At 50.0% G+C, this 25,694-nt stretch overlaps 1 protein-coding gene across 1 annotated transcript in view; it reads left to right on the top strand.

Moving 5' to 3' along the window:
* LOC138246923 (vomeronasal type-2 receptor 26-like) overlaps positions 1-25,694 on the top strand; it is a 471,463-nt gene that overhangs the window by 165,497 nt on the left and 280,272 nt on the right. Inside the window, exons 4-5 of the mRNA XM_069201670.1 lie at positions 18,583-18,775; positions 23,469-23,597. Of these exons, the coding sequence (XP_069057771.1) occupies positions 18,583-18,775; positions 23,469-23,597 (322 nt within the window). The remainder of the gene's footprint in view (positions 1-18,582; positions 18,776-23,468; positions 23,598-25,694) is intronic.

Consider the following 25,694-nt stretch of genomic DNA (forward strand, 5'->3'; position numbering starts at 1 on the left):
CGCTTACCGCCGGTCAGAAGGCCGCCACAATACCGCCGCGGCCGCGGTCAGCCGCCACGGACATTCTGACCCACAACTGCAAAACCTCCAAAAATCCGCCCTCCACTGCAGTCCGCCACATCAGCGGCCAGCGGTAAACTGGAGAAGACCAAACCTCCACCGCCACGCCAACAGAAATACGCCCATCCCATTATGACCCGCAAATCCACGCGGCGGTCATTCAACCGCGGTATTCCATTGGCGGTACACACCGCCGCGGTCAAAATACACACACCTTTACAAACCCCTACCACATTGGACAATTTGAAAGGCACACACCTGAAACACATACACACACCACTCCCACACATCCAATACCATATAAAACACACACCCACATCACCCACAAACCCCTACCAACAAAAACCAGAGACGAAGGAGAGAGAGACACATCAGAGAATAGAGAGCCAGACACACAGAGGCACACCACAACATCACACACACCACATAGAAGCACAAAGCACCACACACCAACACACATCATCACATACACCACCCCACACCTCATACACACCACCCCATGGCACCACAAAGGCACCCACGCTTTTCGGACCAAGAACTCCGGGTCATGGTGGAGGAAATTATAAGAGTTGAACCCCAGCTCTTCGGCACACAGGTGCAGCACACCACGATAGCTAGGAAGGCGGAGCTCTGGCAGCGGATCGTGGACAGGGTCAACGTGGTGGGACAGCATCCCAGAAATAGGGACGACATCCGCAAACGATGGAACGACCTACGGGGGAAGGTGCGATCGATGGTCTCGCGACACAACATCGCAGTGCAGAAGATTGGCGGGGGACCCCCACCCACTCCACCCGAATTCATAGCATGGGAGCAAGAGGTACTAAACATCCTGCATCCTGATGGCCTCGCTGGAGTACACGGAGGAATGGACTCTGGTAAGTACAAGCCCAACCACTTCACCCCCCCCCAGCATGCTAACCCCCACCCTCACCCCCAAACCCCCAGCACACATCCTCCCTGAGAATGTCTCTCCAGCACAACCCACCCAACACCAACCCCTGCATGCCATCCCCAAACTATGGACACCCATCACCTAAGCATGACCACTGCACATACCCATCCCCCCCCCACAAAACACCCTCACAACACCTCCCCCAAGGGAATGCCAGCACTGGGGGACAAGGGCACCCATAAAACGCAAGCTAATGCACACACAGAAACAATAACCATACCCTCTTACCCCATGCAGGACCCGAACGACAACACACCGGTCAGGAGGGACCAGAAATGTCCATCCCACCCCCGGAACAGGCCCCTAGTGATGACAGCAGCTCTGTCGACCTGGACCCTGATGACCAGCCCGGACCATCGGGGACCTCTGGGCAGTCGGTTCCGCTCACCCAGACACAGGCCACTGCAGACCCAACCCCCTCTGGGAACAACAGCACAGCTCCCACCCAGCGGGCCCATGCCTCTGTCTCTAGGACAGGTCAAGCAGCGGTGTGTCTACCACTACAGGGCACCCAGGGTAACCCACCAACCCAACAACAACAGGGACCTGGGGGCAGTGGGAGTGGGCACACCGTCCAGGGGACAGAGGCCCAGGGAAACAGGGAAACTCTGAGGGCTGCTGTGCGACAGGGGGGGGAGGAGAGGCCCAGGGAACCCACTCTCCAAGAGGCCCTCACCACCATCATGGCAGCCTACCACCACTCACAAGAGACGATGGCGACGGTACTGGCCAGGTTCCAGGAGATCCAGGTACAGCAGGAGCAACGCTACATGGGGTTCAGCGACCAACTCACCAACATCTCAACCGCTATGGGGAGCATAGTCCAGGCCCTGAACCGTATAGAGGACACGTTTCGGGACCATGTGGCATCACACAGGGCCCCTGTCACTAGCCAGGAACAGGAACAGCCTACCACCTCCGCCGGCGCTAGTGGACAGGAGGCCCCACCACAACGACAGCCCACCAGAACCCCACCTCCTGCTGAACAACAACCACCCCGCAAAAGGAGCCTGAGATAAAAAAAAACGACAGAGTAGGATGTCAAGACCCCCGCCAGCATCACATACCCCCTGAAGTCCTCCCACTGTTCAACATTGCCACCTTGTCAAACCTTGAACTGCCCCTGCTCCATCCTGCCACAGGCATATGGACAATGCACCTGTCAGACTGAGAACTGGACTCTGCCATGGACATTACTCCACCCCCACCCATCACTGTTTCACTATCATGTACCAATATCTATGCACTAATAATAAATCACACATTGCCCTGAAATCAATCAGGACTCAGCCTGTCTTATTTACAAATGTATGACACATTACATATCAATTACGTATTTTTAACATTGTGAATTACACATACCGAGGTAACTTAGCATTAGTCCATGGGCCAACCAAGCCGAGGTCACGCAGTGGCTCATACAGCACAGAAAAGGGAAGGGAAAATCAAACATCATGTTTATAGTTCTGGGGGGAAATCGACAAAGTTGAGATGCAGGAGGCTTTCAGGAAATGTAAAATGGCATGGGTGATTATTACCTGTGTGCTACTGAAAATACTGTTCTATTACTCTTTCCCTGTTGTCTGTGTCGTCCTCTGAGTCTTCCTCCTCTTCACTCTCCGCAGGCTCCACAGCTGCTTCAACACCACCATCTGCACCATCCTCCTGCAGGAAAGGAACCTGACGTCGCAATGCCAGATTGTGAAGCATACAGCAGGCCACGATGATATGGCACACCTTCTTTGGTGAGTACATCAGGGATCCCCCTGTCATATGCAGGCACCTAAACCTGGCCTTCAGGAGGCCAAAGGTCCTTTCGATGATCCTCCTAGTTCGCCCATGGGCCTCATTGTACCGTTCCTCTGCCCTGGTCCGGGGATTCCTCACTGGGGTCAGTAGCCAAGGCAGGTTGGGGTAACCAGAGTCACCAATCAGCCACACACGTTGTCTCTGTAGCTGCTCCATCACATAGGGGATGCTGCTATTTCGCATAACATACGCGTCATGCACTGACCCTGGGAACTTGGCATTTACATGGGAGATGTACTGGTCAGCCAAACAGACCACCTGCACATTCATCGAATGATAATTTTTCCTGTTTCTGTACACCTGCTCATCGTCTTTTGGGGGTACCAAAGCCACATGGGTCCCATCAATGGCACCAATGATGTTGGGGATATGTCCAAGGGCATAGAAATCACCCTTCACTGTAGGCAAGTCACCCTCCTCTGGGAAAATGATGTAGTTCCGCATGAGTTTCATCAGGGCAGACAACACTCTGCTCAAAATCTTTGAAAACATAGGCTGAGACATTCCAGATGACATGGCCACTGTTGTCTGGAATGACCCACTTGCCAAAAAATGGAGGACTGACAAAACCTGCACCAAAGGGGGAATCCCTGTGGGTTGGCGGATGGGGGGACATCAGGGCTGGCTCCAGCTGGGCACACAGTTCATGGATAGTGGCACGGTCAAGTCTGTATCTAAGTATTATATGGCGTTCTTCCATTGTCGACAGGTCCACCAGCGGTCGGTACACGCGAGGATTCGTCCTTCTCCTCGCAAGTCCCAGCGGACGGTGCCTAGGAAGGACAACATGGAGCACAGAGTCAGGCAAACCACAGGTACGTACAGACAGCTTGCACAGTTAAAGAATGGCAATGGGTTGAAAGGCGTGTATGTGTGGCAATGCAAGGCCTAGGCCTGTGTGTCGCAGTCAAAATTAAGCCATGTAGGCCCTTGAAATGGCGGCTGCCTGACCTGTGAAGTGGGACAATGGGATGTGAGGTCAATGCGCTGGCGGGGCACACTGTGGCAGTAGGCGGTCGAAGACCGCGGCGCAAAGCCGCATTGGTTAACATTGAACCCTATGGGTTTCAGGAGCCAATGACGATGTGCGCCGGCGGTCGCGGTACGCACCGCCGCGGTACGCACCGCCGCGGGCGTGACCGCCATTTCCTAGCTGATTGATCACTCGAGACCTGATCATCCACAGGAGAGGACCTATACTGCAAGTGCCGCTGTGACCTCGGTCTGGAAGTGACAATGGCTGCTGCGACTGGGGAAAGGGCCCCTGCCTTCACGTCTGAAGAGTTGGAGAAGCTCGTGGATGGGGTCCTCCCCCAGTATGCGCTACTCTACGGTCCTCCAGACCAACAAGTGAGTACACCGGGTGCACATGGAATGGGCTATGCCTGTGTGGATTGGGGTGGATGTAAGTTGGTGGGGTGGGGGGCGAATGAGGAGTGCAACGCACGACAGATGAGAGCATGTGCCATATGGCAAAGTTGTTGGGGGGGGGCAATCACATCTAACATGCAGGTCATTGATGATTTCCTCCTTTCCACCCTGTACATGTCAAATAGGTCAGCGCCCATCAGAAGATCGAGATTTGGCGTGCCATCGCCAAGGAAGTCCGGAACTTGGGGGTCCACAACAGACGGGGCACCCACTGCCGCAAGAGGTGGGAGGACATCCGCTGCGGAACAAGGAAGACCGTAGAAACACTGCTGGGGATGGCCTCCCAACCTAGGAGGGGTGCCAGTCGCACCATGACCCCCCTGATGTCCCGGATCCTGGCGGTGGCCTACCCTGAATTGGATGGGCGCTTTAAGACATCACAGCAGACACAAGGGGGTGAGTATCAGCACATTCTCCTATCTTTCTGCGCAGTGGAGGCGTCTGGGTGGGGGAGGAGGGCTGTGGGTGACATTAGGCCAGGGCGCTTTCTGTAGTGTAGTCCTCTCCCTTAGGCATGGCCCTGTGCCCCCGGCCCCCACCTCTGTAGGGTGACAAGTACAGCCATTGATGATCCAGCATCACGCATGTGAGCGTTTGACGTCTCTTGGCCTGTTGTCCTAGTCAGTAGTACTGAGTAGTGTACCCCGAATGCGCGGCTTAGTGCATGAGGCTCCTGTGTCTGTCCTCTCCGCCAACGGTGTTGACATTGCATGCACTCAACCTGGTCATCTTTTTTCTCCCCCCACCCTTTCTCTTCATCTTCTTGTGCATGTGTGCATTAGCATCATCAGGCGGAGGAGATTTGGCATTGGAGCACGAGGGAGCTGCAGGACACAAGGCCCCGGTGGGCCCAGGAACAGACACCGAGGGCACCAGTGATCCGGAGGGCGAGGGGAGCACCACAACGGGGACCGGTGGTGAGACCAGCGACTCAGACTCGTCCTCGGATGGGTGCTCCCTAGCGGTGGCGGCAACATCCGGGCCCCCCGCCTCTACAGGTACAGCCGCCACCCAGCGCACCAGCCCCGCCCTCCCAGCAGCCCCTCAGCCTACGCTCCGTGCCCGCTCGCCCAGGAAGGCGGGCGTCTCCTTCGCCCCAGGCACCTCAGCCCCTGCCCCTGTCACCCCTGCTGCCCTCAGTGCGGAGCTCATTGACCTGGTGAGGACGCTCATTGTTGGGCAGACTACCCTTTTGAATGCCATCCAGGGTGTGCAAAGGGAGGTGCAACAGAGCAATGCGTACCTGGAGGGCATTCATTCGGGTCAGGCTGCCATCAACGAGCGTTCACTGCTCTGGCCTCAGCACTGACGGCAGCCATTGTCCCTGTTTCCAGCCTCCCTCTTCTGACTGCCTCCAGCCTGTCTCTGTCTCCTGTTCCTCAGCCTATCCCATCCACACCATCTGACCAGCCTGCACACACCTCAACACCCAAGAGCAGCTCATCCAGACACAAGCACCACAGATCCCACAAACACTCACCCAAGCAACACACAGATGCAGACATTCCAGCAGTCACAACCACCTCTGTGTCCCCCTCCTCCTCGTCTCCCTCCTCCCTCCCTGTGATGTCTACACTCACACCTGCATGCACCCCAACATCAGCCAGTGCTTCCATCACCACCTCACCCTCCAGTACAGTCCACACTCGTGCAGTCACCACCCCCACTGCCATTTAGACGTCCCCTGTGTCCTCTCCCACTGTGTCTGTCACCCCCTCTTCCAAGACACACAAACGCAGGCAGCCACCCACCCAACAGCCATCCACCTCACGTCAGCCTACAGCACCAGCACCTTCACCCAATGACAGCACACCTGACTCTCCTACAACCACATCCTCTTCCTCCACTCCCATCACCACTTCTCCTACCCTTTACCTTGGACCTAAAAAGCTTTTCCTGGCTAATCTTAACCTCTTTCCCTCCGATGAGCTCCCCCCTCCATCTGCAAAGAGTCCCAAGAGCACCGCAGCCACCACCAGCCCAGCTTCGAGTGTCACTGTTGTGCATGGGTTCTGGAGTCCACCCTTTGCCAGCAGTGACACATCGATCAGCAGCAAGGACACGTCCAGCCCCCCCCGTCAAAAGGACCCGCAAAAACAAGGGCCGCCGTGCGAGGACTGACAGGGCTGCCCCCAAGGAGCAATGTGCGGCCACTTCACCAGCCACACCATCTAGGGGAGGCAAGGGCTCGAGAGCCCGATCAAAGGAGCGGAAGGGCAGCAGGAGCGCGGAGAAGGTGGACCCCACATGTCACATCCCAGCTGGGAAGGAGGACACTAAAGAGGCCAGGAGTCCGTCCCCGAAGGGTCCAGAAACGTCACGGTCCGAGGGCGACTGAGCAGGGAGTGCAGCACAGGTCTGGCTCCCTTGACCTGCTGGATGAGCACCGCTGAAGAGGGCCCGCGGTGCAGAAGAGCACCGCTGAACAGGGCCCGCCGTGCAGAAAAGCACCGCTGAACAGGGCCCGCCGTGCAGAAGAGCACCACTGAAGAGGGCCCCGCCGTGAAGATAGGCACCGCTGAAGAGGGCCCGCGGTGCAGAAGAGCACCGCTGAACAGGGCCCGCCGTGCAGAAGAGCACCGCTGAAGAGGGCCCCGCCGTGAAGATAGGCACTGCTGAAGAGGGCCCGCCGTGCAGAAGAGCACCGCTGAACAGGGCCCGCCGTGCAGAAGAGCACCGCTGAACAGGGCCCGCCGTGCAGAAGAGCACCGCTGAAGAGGGCCCGCGGTGCAGAAGAGCACCGCTGAAGAGGGCCCCGCCGTGAAGATAGGCACCGCTGAAGAGGGCCCGCGGTGCAGAAGAGCACCGCTGAACAGGGCCCGCCGTGAAGATAGGCACTGCTGAAGAGGGCCCCGCCGTGAAGATAGGCACCGCTGAAGAGGGCCCGCGGTGCAGAAGAGCACCGCTGAACAGGGCCCGCCGTGCAGAAGAGCACCGCTGAAGAGGGCCCCGCCGCGAAGATAGGCACCGCTGAAGAGGGCCCGCCGTGCAGAAGAGCACCGCTGAACAGGGCCCGCCGTGCAGAAGAGCACCGCTGAAGAGGGCCCGCCGTGCAGAAGAGCACCGCTGAACAGGGCCCGCCGTGCAGAAGAGCACCGCTGAACAGGGCCCCGCCGTGAAGATAGGCACCGCTGAACAGGGCCCGCCGTGCAGAAGAGCACCGCTGAACAGGGCCCGCCGTGCAGAAGAGCACCGCTGAAGAGGGCCCCGCCGTGAAGATAGGCACCGCTGAAGAGGGCCCGCCGTGCAGAAGAGCACCGCTGAACAGGGCCCCGCCGTGAAGATAGGCACCGCTGAAGAGGGCCCCGCCATCTCAAGCACCGCTCCGCTGGGCCCTTCTTCTCAAGCACCACTCCGCTGGGCACCGCCGTCTCAAGCACCGCTCCGCTGGGCCCTTCTTCTCAAGCACCGCTCCGCTGGGCCCTTCTTCTCAAGCACCACTCCGCTGGGCACCGCCGTCTCAAGCACCGCTCCGCTGGGCCCTTCTTCTCAAGCACCGCTCCGCTGGGCACCGCCGTCTCAAGCACCGCTCCGCTGGGCCCTTCTTCTCAAGCACCGCTCCGCTGGGCCCTTCTTCTCAAGCACCGCTCCGCTGGGCCCTTCTTCTCAAGCACCGCTCCGCTGGGCACCGCCGTCTCAAGCACCGCTCCGCTGGGCCCTTCTTCTCAAGCACCGCTCCGCTGGGCACCGCCGTCTCAAGCACCGCTCCGCTGGGCCCTTCTTCTCAAGCACCGCTCCGCTGCGCACCGCCGTCTCAAACACCGCTCCGCTGGGCCCTTCTTCTCAAGCACCGCTCCGCTGGGCCCTTCTTCTCAAGCACCGCTCCGCTGGGCACCGCCGTCTCAAGCACCGCTCCGCTGGGCCCTTCTTCTCAAGCACCGATACGCTGGGCCCATCTTCTCAAGCACCGCTCCGCTGGGCACCGCCGTCTCAAGCACCGCTCCGCTGGGCCCTTCTTCTCAAGCACCGCTCCGCTGGGCCCTTCTTCTCAAGCACCGCTCCGCTGGGCACCGCCGTCTCAAGCACCGCTCCGCTGGGCCCTTCTTCTCAAGCACCGCTCCGCTGGGCCCTTCTTCTCAAGCACCGCTCCGCTGGGCACCGCCGTCTCAAGCACCGCTCCGCTGGGCCCTTCTTCTCAAGCACCGCTCCGCTGGGCACCGCCGTCTCAAGCACCGCTCCGCTGGGCCCTTCTTCTCAAGCACCGCTCCGCTGGGCCCTTCTTCTCAAGCACCGCTCCGCTGGGCACCGCCGTCTCAACCACCGCTCCGCTGGGCCCTTCTTCTCAAGCACCGCTACCCCTGGGCACCGCCGTCTCAAGCACCGCTCCGCTGGGCCCTTCTTCTCAAGCACCGCTCCGCTGGGCCCTTCTTCTCAAGCAACGCTCCGCTGGGCACCGCCGTCTCAAGCACCGCTCCGCTGGGCCCTTCTTCTCAAGCACCGCTCCGCTGGGCCCTTCTTCTCAAGCACCGCTCCGCTGGGCCCTTCTTCTCAAGCACCGCTCCGCTGGGCCCTTCTTCTCAAGCACCGCTCCGCTGGGCACCGCCGTCTCAAGCACCGCTCCGCTGGGCCCTTCTTCTCAAGCACCGCTCCGCTGGGCACCGCCGTCTTAAGCACCGCTCCGCTGGGTCCTTCTTCTCAAGCACCGCTCCGCTGGGCACCGCCGTCTCAAGCACCACTCCGCTGGGCCCTTCTTCTCAAGCACCGCTCCGCTGGGCACCGCCGTCTCAAGCGCCGCTCCGCTGGGCCCTTCTTCTCAAGCACCGCTCCGCTGGGCACCGCCGTCTCAAGCACCGCTCCGCTGGGCCCTTCTTCTCAAGCACCGCTCCGCTGGGCCCTTCTTCTCAAGCACCGCTCCGCTGGGCACCGCCGTCTCAAGCACCGCTCCGCTGGGCACCGCCGTCTCAAGCACCGCTCCGCTGGGCCCTTCTTCTCAAGCACCGCTCCGCTGGGCCCTTCTTCTCAAGCACCGCTCTGCTGGGCACCGCCATCTCAAGCACCGCTCCGCTGGGCACCGCCGTCTCAAGCACCGCTCCGCTGGGCACCGCCGTCTCAAGCACCGCTCCGCTGGGCACCGCCGTCTCAAGCACTGTTTATGGTTCACTGTGCCCACCCTGCCTCCTCCTTGACCAGTGGAGACTGTCATCCACCTGATGGACTGTGGCTTTGCACTCCCCAGGATGGTACAGTGGGCAGCCCACCCACTGTAGAGACATTGAGAGACTGTGGCTTTGCACTCCCCAGGATGGTACAGTGGGCAGCCCACCCACTGTAGAGACATTGAGAGACTGTGGCTTGGCACTCCCCAGGATGGTACAGTGGGCAGCCCACCCGCTGTAGAGACATTGAGAGACTGTGGCTTTGCACTCCCCAGGATGGTACAGTGGGCAGCCCACCCGCTGTAGAGACATTGAGAGACTGTGGCTTTGCACTCCCCAGGATGGTACAGTGGGCATGGTGGATCCTCATGGATCTGGCGTCGTGGACTCATGTGGCTGTGGTGCCCCCCCCTTCCCTTCCCCCGAGGTGCCTGTAGTTTTTACATCTGATGCCCCTGTCGAAAGACCGCTGCGGTGATTCTAAGATTTGCCCTGGGCTGGCGGGCGGCCGCCAAAAGGCCGCCCGCCAGCCCAGGGCAAATCAACCATCCCACGAGGACGCCGGTTCAGAATTGAGCCGGCGTAGTGGGAAGGTGCGACGGGTGCAGTGGCACCCGTCGCGTATTTCAGTGTCTGCATAGCAGACACTGAAATACTTTGCGGGGCCCTCTTACGGGGGCCCCTGCAGTGCCCATGCCATTGGCATGGGCACTGCAGGGGCCCCCAGGGGCCCCGCGGCACCCCCTACCGCCATCCTGTTCATGGCGGGTTTCCCGCCATGAACAGGATGGCGGTAGGGGGTGTCTGAATCCCCATGGCTTCGGAGCGCGCTCCGCCGCCATGGAGGATTCAGAAGGGAAGCGGTAAACCGGCGGGTGACCGCCGGTTTACCCTTTCTGACCGCGGCTGAACCGCCACGGTCAGAATGCCCTTCGGAGCACCGCCAGCCTGTCGGCGGTGCTCCCGTGGCCGGTGACCCTGGCGGTCACCGGCCGCCAGGGTCAGAATGAGGCCCTAAGTCAGAAGGTAACTTTTTAACCGAGGCCTCCCGCGACTTGTAGCCGAGCAGGGCTCCATTGCGGTCGGCCTGAAACTTTGACTTTGCCCCGGTCGAGGTGCAACCATATGACCCGATTGGCGCTTTTTGTTTCTAAGCGCTAGAAAAATAATAATTCTTTAAAAATTCATATCTCCGGTTCCCCTTATCCGATTTTATTCGTTTTGGTGTCATTTTAAAGATAAAAATATAAACTATTTTTATAAATTGGTTTTGGATTTTTAAACTGTTTCCTGTGTTTTATTTAATTACTGTTTTGTGATATTTGAATGCTTTACACTCTGTCTCCTAAGTTAAGCCTTGACGCTCGTTGCCAAGCTACCAAGGGTTGAGCTGGGATTAATTTACTGAGACCTAACTGTACCTAAGTGGAGGTTGGTGGCTTGTTGCTAGGAGTAGGTACCTACCTGCCCTTACCAATAACCCATTTTCCAACAATACTACTATAGTCCATTTTATTAGGGAATTGTACATCGGAGCAAATGCCAAGGTTCGCCATGGGCGCCAGGGGGAATGTACTTCATCTTTTTCCATTGAACGAGGGGTGCGTCAAGGCTGAGTGCTAGCTCCCCTACTGTTCGCCCTATACATCAACAGCCTAGAAGGGACTCTATCCGATGCCTGTAGCGATCTCCCACAAGTAGGCCCTCGGAAGATCCTGGCGCTCCTGTACGTGGATGACGCTGTTTTGATGGCCCGCACCCAAGTGGCTCTGCAACGATTAGTAACAACCTTTGACAATTGTATGGATGCCTTGGGTCTTAAAATTAATCACACTAAAACCTTCTCAATGACATATTCCAGAAGCCGTTCATAGAATTGTCATATTGAGTTAAAAGGCACAAAACTAGCCGATACTGGGACATTCTCGTATTTAGGCATTATGTTTGACGATAAAGGAACATGGGTACAAACTATAAAAGCGAGAAAACTGCTATTTACAAAAACCGTTATGGCGATAAAAAACTTCTCTAAAAGGGTGGGGAGAGCAACTCCTAAAGATATGATGACTCTCTACAACGCAAAATATGTCTCAGTAGCAATGTACGGGGAAGGACTTTGGGGTTATCGGGACTGCACTACTCTACAGCTGACTGAAAACGCTGTTTTGAAAACAGTCCTAAGCGTCCCACAATCAACCTCTACATTAGTATGCCACTCAGAAATGGGAGTAACGTACCTTATAGATCTCATTTGCGTTCAACCAATTCTACTTTGGCATACAGTTTGGACCTCTGACCCTGCGAGGCTGAACGGGGCCATTATAGCTGACGCCCTAGCACTTACTTACTCGCTTAAAATCCCATGGTTAAACTACATAAAAAACGTCCTTGTTAAACTGGGCCACCCCGAGCTGTATTTTACTCCAGATAAATTGAAAACAATCTCCAGGAAAAACTTGAAAAATATTTGCCTCACCTACCTGGCCGAATTGAGATGGGATGTAGAGGCAAACAAACATAGTGTAGATTAGAGTCTTTTCATCACCTTGTTAGCTTTCCCTTGATTAATGACTGGTCTCCACAACTGGGAAAATGCCCTTGCGACAATGTCTCCGATCAAAATACAATGCATACACTCCTCTTTTGTAAATATTATCTAACTTCGAGGAAAATGTTCGTGATACCATTTTTAACTAACTGGGGCATGTGGGATGTGTGGAGTGAAGGCGATATAGAACACTCCATTTACTCTTTGGTGCACAACATGCATGTGCACCTATGACAGAATGATATGTATGATATGTACCCAGGTTCTAATAGCACAGACCACGGGAACAGAATATCTGGGCTGTTTCGTAATGGACCATTATCCGCTATTAGTCAAAATACAGTGGAACAACCTAAGGGTGCCCTTCCCTATCTGACGCCCCCCACTTATTCATTTGCACAAGCCTACCTTCTGAGACCCACTAGGCTTGATAATAGTGGAGTACTTCAATCAGTACCCACGCTGCTTCTCATACCAATGTTGAATGCGATGCTTTCAAAGTAGTGACCCTTGGCTATTGCCTCAGCCAGTCGATGGGATTGGAAAAGACACTCAGGGGGAATTGACCACACTAGAGGACAGCATCCACCTGTTAGAATGAGCTCTCGGATCAAGCAGATTAGGCTGGCGATGGGGGAAGAGTAGGAGAGATACGCAGTGGTGTCAGAGCAACTCTAAAGTGGTGTAATTACCTAACTGTGGATCACTCGGAGGAAGGACGGGTGGACAAACTCCTGTCAAGGCTGGTCCACGCAGACAGCAGGGGATGCCCCGTCACTCAAGTTAAGAGCTGAGAAGGTGACAGGCTGCTTACACAGCGAAAAGATCCTAGCAGCCTTCACAGACCACAATTGGAAACTCTACGGGAAACCTGAGAAAGTGCAGAGGCAGACAATGGATGCCTTTTTAGCGTGCGTGATACTGCTGCAGCTGATGGTGGAGATTTCAAAATTGCTTGGAGCCCGGATTACAGAGCCTGAGATTCGGGCAGCCATTAAAGAGCTGGTGTCCAGTAGGACCATGGGCACGGATGTCCTCCCAGCTGAGTTTGGATCTGTGCTGGCAGCAACCAAGGAAGCCCTGTGGTGCCAAAGCCCTCTGGAGATGCTACAGATATGGTGGCCTACCAGCCTTTATAAATGTTAAACACAGACTAAAAAAATCGCCAGTATGGTCCTGGCAACTGCTTATCGCCCTACCATCCTAACCTTGTGTTTGAAGATGAAAACGGGTTTATCCCCAAGCATTTTGTCTGAAATGCCACAGGCCCTCCGTGCAGGGGCATTAGTACTCTCACTAGACATCAGAAAAGCATTTGACATAATGAGATGGGACTACTTGCAGGCTGCCATGTCGAAGATGGCACTGAGGAAGAGATTGGGTAAGTGTTGACACTGTTCTACCAGGGTGCCTAGGTGTGGCTGCACATGGGACGCTGCATTCCAGACCCCTTTCAAATACACAGAGGCATGAGGCAAGGCTTCCCACTGACGCTCCTAATCTTTGCGCTGGCGGTGGAAACTTGTGTGTTGTGTGGTGGGCCATGGTAGGGGAATTCCACTTCACAATGGCAAACAAATGATTTTACTATACACAGATGACATGCTCCTGTACCTGCAAGAAGCTCATACAGGACTCTGCTGGTAGGTTGACTTCTGACTATGTAGATGGCTATGTACATGTCTCTGGTTTGCCCACTAGCTGGCAAAAAAATGTGTGAGTTCCCAGGGGGTGCCAGATCTTGTGGATTCCTCTGTATTGGTATCTCTGTATTGGTATCATCATCAACAGCAGTGCCATTGAATGGGGTGAAGAGTCTCGCAAAGTAAGTGAACAAGAGATTTCAAACTGCAGTTTTTACTGCACATCAGCTGTTTATCAACCTTTCGCTCCTGCAGACCCCCACTTAATCACTAATGGAAGGCAGGAACCCAGCGTAAGCAATACAGACGAAATACATAATGTTTAAATCACAGACAAAAATTATACGCAATTCCAGATCAGATTTTAACTTTAATGGGAAGATTGGACCTTTTCAAAATGTGGTTATTTTTCTTAAAGACATAGGCCTATACTGAACGTTTGTATTTTTTGTCCAAATGCGTGCTCTCTTTTTTAGCCAGCACAAACTAGTGGTTCAGTTAGGGCTATCAACCATCCATTCTACATTCTGTTGCTGCACTGCTCACACCATTCAATCAAAGGAAACCAACTTAGGGCCTGACTTATAATTTGGCTGACAGGTGCTTCATTACTAATATGACAAATATCCTGTCGGCCTTATTACAGGTGCAGTAGGATATAATGCACTTGTAATAAGACAAACAGAGTAGGCATCACATTTGTGACAGAGGTAACTTGTTGGTCAAATCCTAAATCAGACCCTTAATATTTAGATCCCAATTTTAGATTTCTTTAAATGTAGAGTGTACTTTAACATTATCAATAAAATATTTTAATATATATATGGAAAAAAGAATAGAAAACTCTGGGTAGTTACCACGTTTAGGTGGAGACCAGCTCCAGTAAGGAGCATCCTGCAACACCAGCGACACTCTAGATTTGCTCACCTCAGATGTCTGTTTATCTAGCAAAGTTTTTAAGCATAGAATCAGCACAGTGCTATCCATGCTGAGCTAGATAGTGACAAAGGCTTTTGACATTTGTACAGCAAAGTCTTTAAGCATAGGTCTGACACAGTGTCAACCTTGCAGAGCTGTAAAATGACAAAAGCCATTTACCACTCCAAGCACAGTATTACAGATCTGGACTGGTAAGATACCGTCCAAGCCATCCTGGAATGAGTAAAAGCAACCCCTGACACGTGTTTCGCTCTCATTAGAGCTCATCAGAGAGGTTTAGCTTTGTCCAGACCCAAGGGAGCACCCAGTATAAGTCAAAACAAATCCCTTTCAGGGTTAGAGTGACACATAAATTATGCAAAAAAGAATAGAAGACTCTGGGTAGTTCCCAAGTTTAGGTGAAGAGCAGCTCTAGTAACGAGCACCCTGCAACACCAGCGACACTCTAGATTTGCTCACCTCAAATGTCTGTTTATCTAGCAAAGTTTTTAAGCATAGGATCACCACAGTGCTATCCACACCGAGCTAGATAGTGACAAAGCTTTTTGCCATTTGTACAGCAAAGTCTTTAAGCATAGGTTTGACACAGTGTCAACCTTGCCGAGCTGTAAAATACAAAAGACATTTACCACTCCAGGCACAGTATTACAGCTTTGGACTGGTAAAATACCATCCAAGCCAACCTGGAATGAGTAAAAGCAACCCCTGACATGTGTTTCACTCTCATTACAGCTCATCAGAGAGGTTTAGCTTTGTCCAGACACAAGGGAGCACCCAGTATAAGTCAAAACAAATCCCTTTCAGGGATAGAGTGACGCATACATTATGCAAAAAATAATAGAAAACTCTGGGTAGTTCCCAAGTTTAGGTGGAGAACAGCTCTAGTAACGAGCACCCTGCAACAGAATACTTTATTAATCTGCTCATATGTTATATGTTATGTTGATTTGCGGAGCACAGCTAATAACCTCTGAGGGTATCCAGCCACTGAGTAGGGCAGGCCTGAGGGGAGAGTAGGCAATCATGCCTGTCTGGAAGAGCCATGTATTGAAGTTCCTTCAGAAGTCCACGAGGGAGAAGGATGTTCTGAGGTGTTGCAGGATGTCATTCCAGTTCTAGGCTTTAAGAAGGACCATTCTCCAATTCTAGCCTTCTTCTGAAGCAGGTGTGTTCGTGCCTGGGACCTAGATCGAATTTACCTGGTGGGTCGAAAGAAGCTGAACCAGTGGTTGAGGTAGGCTGGGACAGTGTTGTGGACTCTTTTGTGTGCATGGGTGAGTAGCTTGAACTTACATTTTTCCTGGGCTGGGAGCCATTGGAGATTGTTGAGGTGTGGAAAGATGTGATTCTTTTGAAGGTTGTTCAGGATGAGTCTGGCAGTGGCATTCTTGGTGGTTTGGAGTCAGTATAGAACATAGGCTGGGATTCCAATTTAGAGGGTGTTTCCATAGTCAAAACTACTTGTGATAAGAGCCTGGATGGCTGTTCATCTGGTGTTAAGTGACATCCACTTGAAAATCTTGCATAGCATTTGCAGAATGTGGAAGCATGAAGAACCAACAACGTTGATTTGTCTGCTGATTAAGAGGTTGGTGTCCAGGATGATCCAGACATTCTTGGCATGGTCTGTTGTTGGTGGGTGGGGTGCCAAGTTCAGAGGGCCACCAAGAAGATTCCAGGGGCAGTGGTTGTTGCCAAAGATAAGGCCTTTGATTTTGTTTGTATTGAGCTGGAGGCAGTTTTTTTCAACCAAGTAGCGATGTTGCTCATGCAGTTGGTGAAGTTTGCTTTGGGGGTGCTGGTTAAGTCAATTAGAAAGAGTATGAGCTGTGTGTTGTCAGGGAAAGATACTATGTTCATGCTGTGGGTTCTGACAATGTCCACTACGGGCTTCATGTAGAAATTGAGGAGTGTTGGACTGAGCGACGATCCTTTAGGGATTCCACAGATTAGTTTCTTGGGTTCTGAGGTATAGGGGGGAAGCCTAACTAGTTGAGATCCGTCCATGAAGAAGTATCCATTTGAGGGCTGGTCCACAGACACCATCTGATGAAGCTTTATAATGAATAAGTTGTAGGAGACAATATTGAAAGCTGCAGAGAGGTCGAGGCGGATAAGGTTGGCCATTTCTCCTTGGACAAGGATGCTTCTGATGGCATTGTTGGCCATAAGGAGTGATGTTTCTGTGCTGTGATTGGTGTGAAAGTCAGATTGAAAGCTGTCTAGGAGTTGACAGATTTCTAGGTGGTCTGTGAGTTGGGCATTGATGGCTTTCTAGCTGGAAAAGGCAAGAGAAAGATGGGTCTGTAGCTGCTGAGGGTGTTTAGCTCCACTGCTGGTTTCTTCAATAGGGCTCTGACTTCTGCATTTGTCAACACTACACATCCTCAGTTTCCTCTTGCCACAATTGCCTCAATGTAGTCAATATTAGTGCCATGGTCCATGACAATCGCCCTCATATGACTAATAATATTCAAATTACTTCATGAAATGTGCTGGTTTCAGGAGCAAGTTATCATCCCTTGACTTGCAAACATCAGTGACACCTGCACAGATAATCTGCACACAAGAAACTTGGATTTATGATGAGTTTACATTGATGGTTGTGCTTTAGGGGCTACCACAGCAACAACTAGTAGTTCTGAGTTTCTCTCTCTAAATTGCTTTTAGTGGAAATGATCAAGACCTTTACAGGAGCTCCCTATTACCTATTTCATCTAATTTCTGTTAAAAACTATTGCCCTTTTGCTTATTCTTAATTTTTATAAGAACATCTCTCTACACATTGTGCAGTAATCACTAAGCTGGGAGAAGACTCAATTTTATTTATTCCTTCTAAGGTGTCACAATACACACTCCTTTGAGTTGATCATTTTAATATTTCAAAGAGTTCTCTGCTGCCCATGAAGTGTGTGGCATTACAGATGCTCTCAGGACAGGTCAGTTACATTTTCCTACTAATACATATGGGAAAAACTTGAATAGCATTTTATTTAAATATAAATATAATTTATCTCTTTTGGAAGACATAGATAATGCCAAGTCTGGTCATTATCACACGTTTATTGGCAGGGGGCAAATGCCATTGTAGATAATATTATACTGTCAACAAAAGGAATCCCAAATCTGGTTAATCTTGCAATAAAACCTCATTCAGTTAGAATTCATAACCCACTGGTCCTCACAATACAGTTTCGAAATAGTGAGACTATAATGCCATGAATAACTTTGGGGTAGTGAGACCAAATGGGCCATGGCCTAAAAGGACCGGTATTGAACCAACACTGTTCACCAAAAGTGTTATTGATTCTAATAGGCAGTACCTTGAGCTCTGTGTAACCAAAGCAGACAACTTTAGGGACATTCAATTGACATTTGAGAGGATTACTTACTCAGTTAATCAACATATTACACTGAATGCTAGAAATTGTAAGACAGGTCAGCAGGGTTGGAAAGACCATTCTTGCTCACTCACATCAAACATACTATGCCATGCCCTAAATCCATCTCCAAGAGATCATTCTCTGATTGCATTATGTAGGAGGTAATACAAGGAGACACTGTCGTCCAGGAAAAAAGAGTTACAAGAGGAGTCTAGGTCAAAGCTCAAAGAAGCTGTGTCCTCAAATAATTGTGTCTTATTCTGGCAGACAATTAATTCTCCTTTCCTGAAAGAGGATGTAGCTCCTGATTTAGCATCACTTGTATGGATGCAAGCATGGGTAGATCATTTTCTAGCATATTAAGTGCATCATCTAAACAGCCCACTTAGACAAGGCCGTAAACCAAATATGTGCATCCTACAGTCAGAACCCGTCACTAACAATCACCCTAGACAAAGTCACACAGGCTATAGAGAAAAGTGCTTTTGATTTAGTAAATCACTTAATCCCATGGCAAAGCTTATCTTCAGTGGGTGCTTCATCAGAAATTGTGTCATTGCTATCACAGTTACATAGAAATGTTGTCAGCCAGGGTGTGTTATAGACGTAATGGAGAGCACTCTCCTCTGTTTAGTATTCAGAGGGGAGTCAGGCATGTGTATGTACTGCTCCCTTTCTTTTTTCTCTATTTATAAATGTTGTGGATATCTTACCCCAGAAAGTGACCGTTGATTCTCCACAAGTGGGAGAAGGGCAGTCCATGTTGCTGTATGCTGGTGATGCTGTTCTCCTGTCACAGACTGCCAATGGCCTGCTAAGACTGATGGACTGCTTTGCAACCTTTATGGAGGGCAGGGACGTCCAAGTTAATTTGAAGGAAACCTACACTATGATCTGTGGAAAAAGAGCTTGTAAGTCACATGGTCACCAAATCAATGGCACACCAATTGAAACATTCACTTCATTCTCTTACCTGGGTACTTTCATGAGCTCTAACAGGTCCTGGTCCAAGCACATTGAATATAACAAGCTAAAGATGACATGTGCCTGCGAGGGCATTTGTAGTTTTGCCAATAAGTTAGTCTGTAAGCCAATTCGGGAGATTGTCTCAATTAATAGAGCCAAATGTGTATCCACAGCTTTGTATGGGAGTGGGCTGTGGGGCTTCACAGAATCTACTATTCTACAAATGCAAGAGAATATATATTTTTTCAATGTCTGCTTGCCACATCACAGTCTACATTAGCCTACATAACACATATGCAACTGGGCATGCACTATCTGGAAGATATTTTAGCAATTAGGCCCTCCAGCTGTGGCATTCTATTTGGAGTAAATAAGAGACCAAGTAATTCAAAGCTATAATAAGGGATTGTCTAAGTGTATATAACATATAGATAATCATGTGGCTCGTGTACAGCTCCAGACAGGTAGCCCAAATAAATAAATCTTTGTCGTTGAATGAACCTGATAGCATAATATCCTATAATAAATGGGAATTAAAGCTTTCATTACACAAAAAAATGGCTGATGCCAGACATGCCAATGACAGTATCTAAAATCAGTGGTTTTCAAAGGACTCTGGTTATTGAAATGAGACTGGTGGATTCGGGCCGGCATCATCATTGTCTGTGGGTGACTGAGTCAATCCCACACTGTCTTAGCAGCTGTCGGCCCACCAATTTTTGGTAGCTAGTAGCATCTCACTCAAACCTGGAAGAAAAGGTGATTTGTGCCTGAAACATGACTGTGGCTTCTCATTGGAAGTCGTGGTCAGCATGTCTCACCCCTTTCTCTGATTACAAAAAGTCTCATACACAAACGTAGACCAAAGAAAAAGATGCAGGATGGTTTTCAATAAAAGACTGCAACCTACAATAAAATACATGAGCTGCAATTTTTAGGCCAATGAGACAAAACAGGATTGGAATGTTGGTGACCAATGTGAAGTAAATAAACACTCCCAACATACTGGAATAAAAATACAAAGATGAATTTCACCTAATCTCTAACTCCTAAGCGAGAGCATAGAAGTGATAGACCAGTCCGTACATAGTCCATGAGAGGAGCAGCCAACCCCATTACCTGAGAACAGGGGTCTGCCCACCGTCTGCTGGCTGGCTGCAGAGGCAGGGCTGAGGTCAGCAATGAAATGGCATGCAGTGTAAACAGAAACCTGCCTAAAATTACCTTCCTGTTGTCGCTTAGCCTATACAGTATTTTTATAAAATACACACTTCTGTTGTGTGAAAAGGCCTGACATGGGCATGTGCCTAAGTGTCATACTGTTTAAATACTCTTGTTGAGACAATTGCTAGCTGGATTATCATGTACTGTTCTTGTCAGCCTTGGTCAGAGGTAAATGGTGAAAAGAATAATAATAACAATGCTTTTGCAGAATCCCAGAGTACAGCTGATTAGAAAATAAAAGCATTCCAGCTGAAAGCAGGCTAACTAAAATGAATAAAACTGAATAAATTAAATCAGAGCACATATGCAGGGGAAAGGGCTTGGGCTGCAAGCCTAAGCTAAGCTAAAATATGCGTGCCGAAGCAGGGTGTAAAATGAACCCATGACACCCTCCCCATTGTCGGGACAAGACTGCAATTCTAAATATAAAATGCTCTTAAATCCCAAAACACTAGAAGGATGTTAAAATATACATAAAAGAGATAAGATAGCGAAGATAACAAGCAAGGCAGGTTAATAGGCAGGCCAATGTAAAGGGCAATTCAGTAATGTAAATAAAAATGTCAATCAATGAATTTGACAATAAATATGATCCTGCAGTAAATCGCCAATTCCTTCAATGGGGATGGAAGCTAAGAAGGATTCCACCTCGGCAGGTGACAAGTTGACCAGCAGGTTAACTGAAGGATCCACAGAGCTTATGTGTGCAGAAGCGGCAACCATAGGACCAGCTGAGGGGCCATATTCCTGGTAGGAGACAGGAAATCCACAAGTGGTGGCTCATAGGATGCCTCACGTATCAAACGTAGTCTCAATGGACATGCCCATGAATGAGCTCTCAACAAGAACATTAACAGATCCATGTCCACACGTGGTACAGGCTGCCCAGCAAGACAAACCTTTGGTGCATACTCGAAGAAGCACCACAAGCAGGGGAAAATCAGCTACACACAAAGCAGTATTGGTCAGAATGTCAATGACCAATTCAGCTCATGCTCCTCCAGCAGTGAAACTCTGAAATACTGCATCATGCAATTACAACACAGATTGGCTGGTGGGAGCTCCATTACTCCACTTTGTTGAGATGGGACAGCCATTGCGTATCAGAAATAACAACAGCAAAAGGACCCCAATCAATGCCAAAGTTATTGGGAATCCGCCAAAGACACTCAAAAACAGAGAATGGATGGTCGAAGGTATCACTTCAAATGCAGACTGGAAGCTGCTAACAAATCCAGACCAGACAGCCTCAAAGTAGTGCACAATTCCCGAAGTATTGGATGTGTTGAACATTCTGCTCACCAACTCTCCAAAATGATTGGGGAAGTTGTTTTTTAATAAGGACTGTATCTCTGCTGATGACCTTGTTAGATGGAGGTCATAGGTCAGAGCCACATGTTTTTGAAATAATAGCACCTTTAGTCTGCTCAGCATGTCTAAATTTACATTTGAAGTAGCAATGTGCGGCCACATTTCTGCTACTTTTATCTCTCATGTGGGGGGATGTAACACATGGGCGCATCATGTTACAATTAGAGAAACTGAAATCACATAAGCAATTCCAGGCTTCATTCCGCAACAGCTTTCACGGTTCAGCATCACAAAGCTTTCATTTGAAGGTATCTAAAGTACTGGGTGAATCAAAGAGACAGGAATACCCTTCAGATAGCATGCCGAATTCGCTACAGCAGCATTGCAAGTGCCATGCAAGGACGCCTGCTTGCAAATCATAGAATGACTAACAGCAATCTCACATTTGCTTCCGCTGAGAAAGATCTCTGTTTCACAGTTTAAACATTTGAAAACAAAAGGCAACTCCCACACTTTGTGGATATAACTGTCCGCTAACTGTTCAAATCTGCCAACTGCAAAGTGTTTCAAACACTTGCTAAACTGAAATTTGGAAATGGGCAGATTAATCATCACGTGTACTAGCCATACTGCCAACGGATTTCATGCTACAGTAAAACACAACTTTTCCAATGTTAAGAATTATGTAACTCGCTTCTTTCTTAGCCATTATTTGTGGTTGTCTGGTCAAATTGAAGGTGGCAAATAACCCAGTAGAGTTGGGGGAGAGGAGGAGACGCCAGGCACCATGCTAAGGGCAGGAGCCCTTTAAAACCAACACAGCGCTCCCGCCTAGCGGGACGTGCGCCTGGGGAGAGGAGGAGACGCTAGGCACCATGCTAAGGGCAGGAGCCCTTTAAAACCAACACAGCGCTCCCGCCTCGCGGGACGCGCGCTGGGGGAGAGGAGGAGACGCCAGGCACCGTGCTAAGGGCAGGAGCCCTTTAAAACCAACACAGCGCTCCCGCCTCGCGGGACGCGCGCTGGGGGAGAGGAGGAGACACCAGGCACCGTGCTAAGGGCAGGAGCCCTTTAAAACCAACACAGCGCTCCCGCCTCGCGGGACGCGCGCTGGGGGAGAGGAGGAGACACCAGGCACTGTGCTAAGGGCAGGAGCCCTTTAAAACCAACACAGCGCTCCCGCATCGCGTCAGTGGCCGGCAGAGGCTGGGCTGTGCCACCCCTCTGGGAGTTCCCCCGTGAACTCAGGACTTGGCTTATAAGACTCTAAACTGGTACTGCTTTCTTCTTCCTTGACTCCCTGTGACTTTACTCCCATAGCCTGCACCTCTGTCCTTTTGAAAAACTTCCAAATACTGGGATAAATCTTTTACTCCTCCTTGCCTCTATTTCCCCATAAGCATTGTTAGCTTCCATACCCCGCAAGAGACTCTTATTTCGTAGGTAACTACTATAGACCCCCTGCGTCTAAGGCAGTTAGCAACAATGGGAAAAAGGAAGCAATCTAGCGTAAACGATATTTCGTCTCAAAAAAATCATATGTCAATATTGAAATTTATTTCAGGAGCCATGGGGGAAATCGACAAACAGATTACTAATGTTGAGGGAAAAATACTCACCCAGAATAGGTTATTAGTATCCCCTAATCCCCCCTCACTTACAATAACTTTTGACTATTTGGCAAAGCCTTTTGAAAGTGGAACCCAGACCAAAAATATAAATGGTTGCATTCAAGATACAATTGATTTTATCTCAGATGCTGAAGAGCATCCCCCTCACCAAAACGTAAGAGGAAACCCCAACCAGGAAGGAAGGACACAGCATCTGGACAAGAGCCACCTGTTAATGCTAGACCTGGCTCCCTGGAAGCCCATGCTAACGTACCCATTCAAAATGCCAAAACTCGCTCCCAAAACGCAAAACCTGACTACAAGAACAAACTCCACATGGCGAAAGGGAAAACTAGCGCCACAGAGCTGCCGACTGCTTTAGAAAAATTAGTTCGCTCATGCTTTGACCAAGTAATAGAAGGCCTAACTCAATAGGAGGGAAAAATGGACTATCTTTTTAAATTACTGAATCCACAGTCTTTAAACCCATTAGTTCCAACTATACAGCAACTTGGCGACATTGATCCTAATGCTAGCTCTCCTCCAGCGCATCAGACCCAACCTCCCATTCCTCAGATTACCCAAAAACAAGTTGGCTTTCCTGATCTACCCGATAGAATTGGTAATGCCCAATCTCATAAAATGGCGCCAAAAAGTGGGCAACATGTGACTACTCCTAAAGCCCATCAGGGCACCCCCTTAACAGGGAGAGTCATACTTGACCTCCCGCCTGCGGCAACCCCCTATGTGGTAGTTCTTGCCAACGTTCCTACTTTATCTGAAGCACAGGGGGAATCATGGGCAGCCTTGAGGAACAAGGCCCTGAATTGGATTGCAACCCGTCTGAAACCTGATTTGACTAATAAACTGTTTGAAGACATTAAGATGGTTAGAAGGGTGAAATGGGTGGGTAGAAACCATAAAACATTTAGGGGCGATTGTGTAGTTCTCTCATTCAAAACCCCTACGTTGGTATGAAACATCCTAAGAAATTTGACAGCACAACAGATTACCGACCATGGCGTTGCCCTGTTTCCCTTGTTTTTTTTTTATACGAGTACTAAAAGCCAAGACGGTTCCGGCCTTCGTCCTGAGGATCAAATAATCAGGTCTGAGTCGCAATACATGATTCCTACTGCGAATAGATTTTGGGGACTCAGCCTGGAAGATACAGATTGACTACTACCTGATAAGGAACCTCCCAGGGTCAAGTACCCTATAGAACCACTAGACTCCGCCTAACTGGGCGCTGACAACCTGCCTGCAGACTTTGGAGAAGAACGATTGGATATGGAACCTTCCCTCAGCCATTTTGTCAAAGATGAACTGTTTTAAAGAGCCTTGCCAAAAAAATTCCCCACCTGTGCACTGACTCCTCTGATTGGTAAAGAAAGCAACATTATCTCAGGGAAGATTCAGGTAGCTGATAAGCTCCCTACAGGGCAGGTTAAAAAAATGAATAGAGACCACCTTTCATTTTTATTTTGGAATGTGGCAGGCCTCCGAGCTAAAGTGGAGACTGAGGTTTGGTCCGAATATATCCAGCGTTTTCCCTGGGTGTGTCTCCAAGAGACCTGGTCTGTGAACCCGATTCATATAAATGGCTATAGGACACTACATACTCCTGCCGTTCCCTCTCCACGGGGCAGGCTAAGGGCGGTTTGTGTACTTTTATTTCTAATAAGTGTGACATAATCAAGGACATTGTTTTAACTTCTAATATGTTTTATCAAGTGGTCACATGTGATTTAAAAAATATCGCACAATTGGTGGTCATCAATTTCTATAATAATGTACCCTTTCAAGATCTTTGATTAGTACTTAACCTTCTTCAGGACGACATAGATCGAGCTCGTGACTCTTCAAATAAACAGTCCTATATTGTGTGGGGAGGTGATTTTAATATACATTTGTGCCCTGGAACGATTAAGGGTCACTGCCCCCATGCCCCGGACGGCAATGATGACCTACTACATTTTAGACACAATAACCCAGGCAATTTGTTGAATGAAGTTCTATTTAGCTCTGATCTTATCCTGTGCAATAGCCTGACCCATGGTAGACCACAACTGAAACCCACGTTTAATGGTAGGCATGCCAATACGATTATTGATTTTATTTTACTCTCTAATAATCTTCTTCCCTACGTACTCGATTATAATATCCAAGATACTACACTCAATGCCCATAACCCTCAAACCGTAGGCCTCACACTTCCCCAAAACATTCCCAAACACAGGGAAACGGAAGAGATAGTAGAAAATATCGAATTGGGAGCAAGAAACGGTTATCAGGTGGTCAGAGATTGAACCCACAGGTTTTATGAAACAATTAGTGACTAATTATTTTAAAGAATTTAATATCTGCCTCGCAGTTAACACGAGCCCACGAGATTGCATTAAAGGCTTTACTGTAATTACCGCTGGTATAAAACAGCTTCTTAAGACTAGTTTTAGTAAATCGAGATCGAAGGAGGATAAAGGCTGGTTTGATGCTGAATGCACACAAGCCCGCAAGAATCTAAAATGTCACCTACGCTTACAAAATCTGGACAAATGCCAACTAAGCCTAAAGAGGAAGGAGTATAAAAACGCAATAAAGAAAAGAAAACAGAATTTAAAAAATGAGGCATGGCAATCCCTCCATGACGCAAGTCTCCGAAATGACAACATTAAGTTCTGGAAAATCGTGAACTCCCCGCTATTATGTGACGGAGAAA

Source organism: Pleurodeles waltl, chromosome 7 (assembly GCF_031143425.1).
Source record: "Pleurodeles waltl isolate 20211129_DDA chromosome 7, aPleWal1.hap1.20221129, whole genome shotgun sequence".
NCBI lineage: Eukaryota > Metazoa > Chordata > Amphibia > Caudata > Salamandridae > Pleurodeles > Pleurodeles waltl.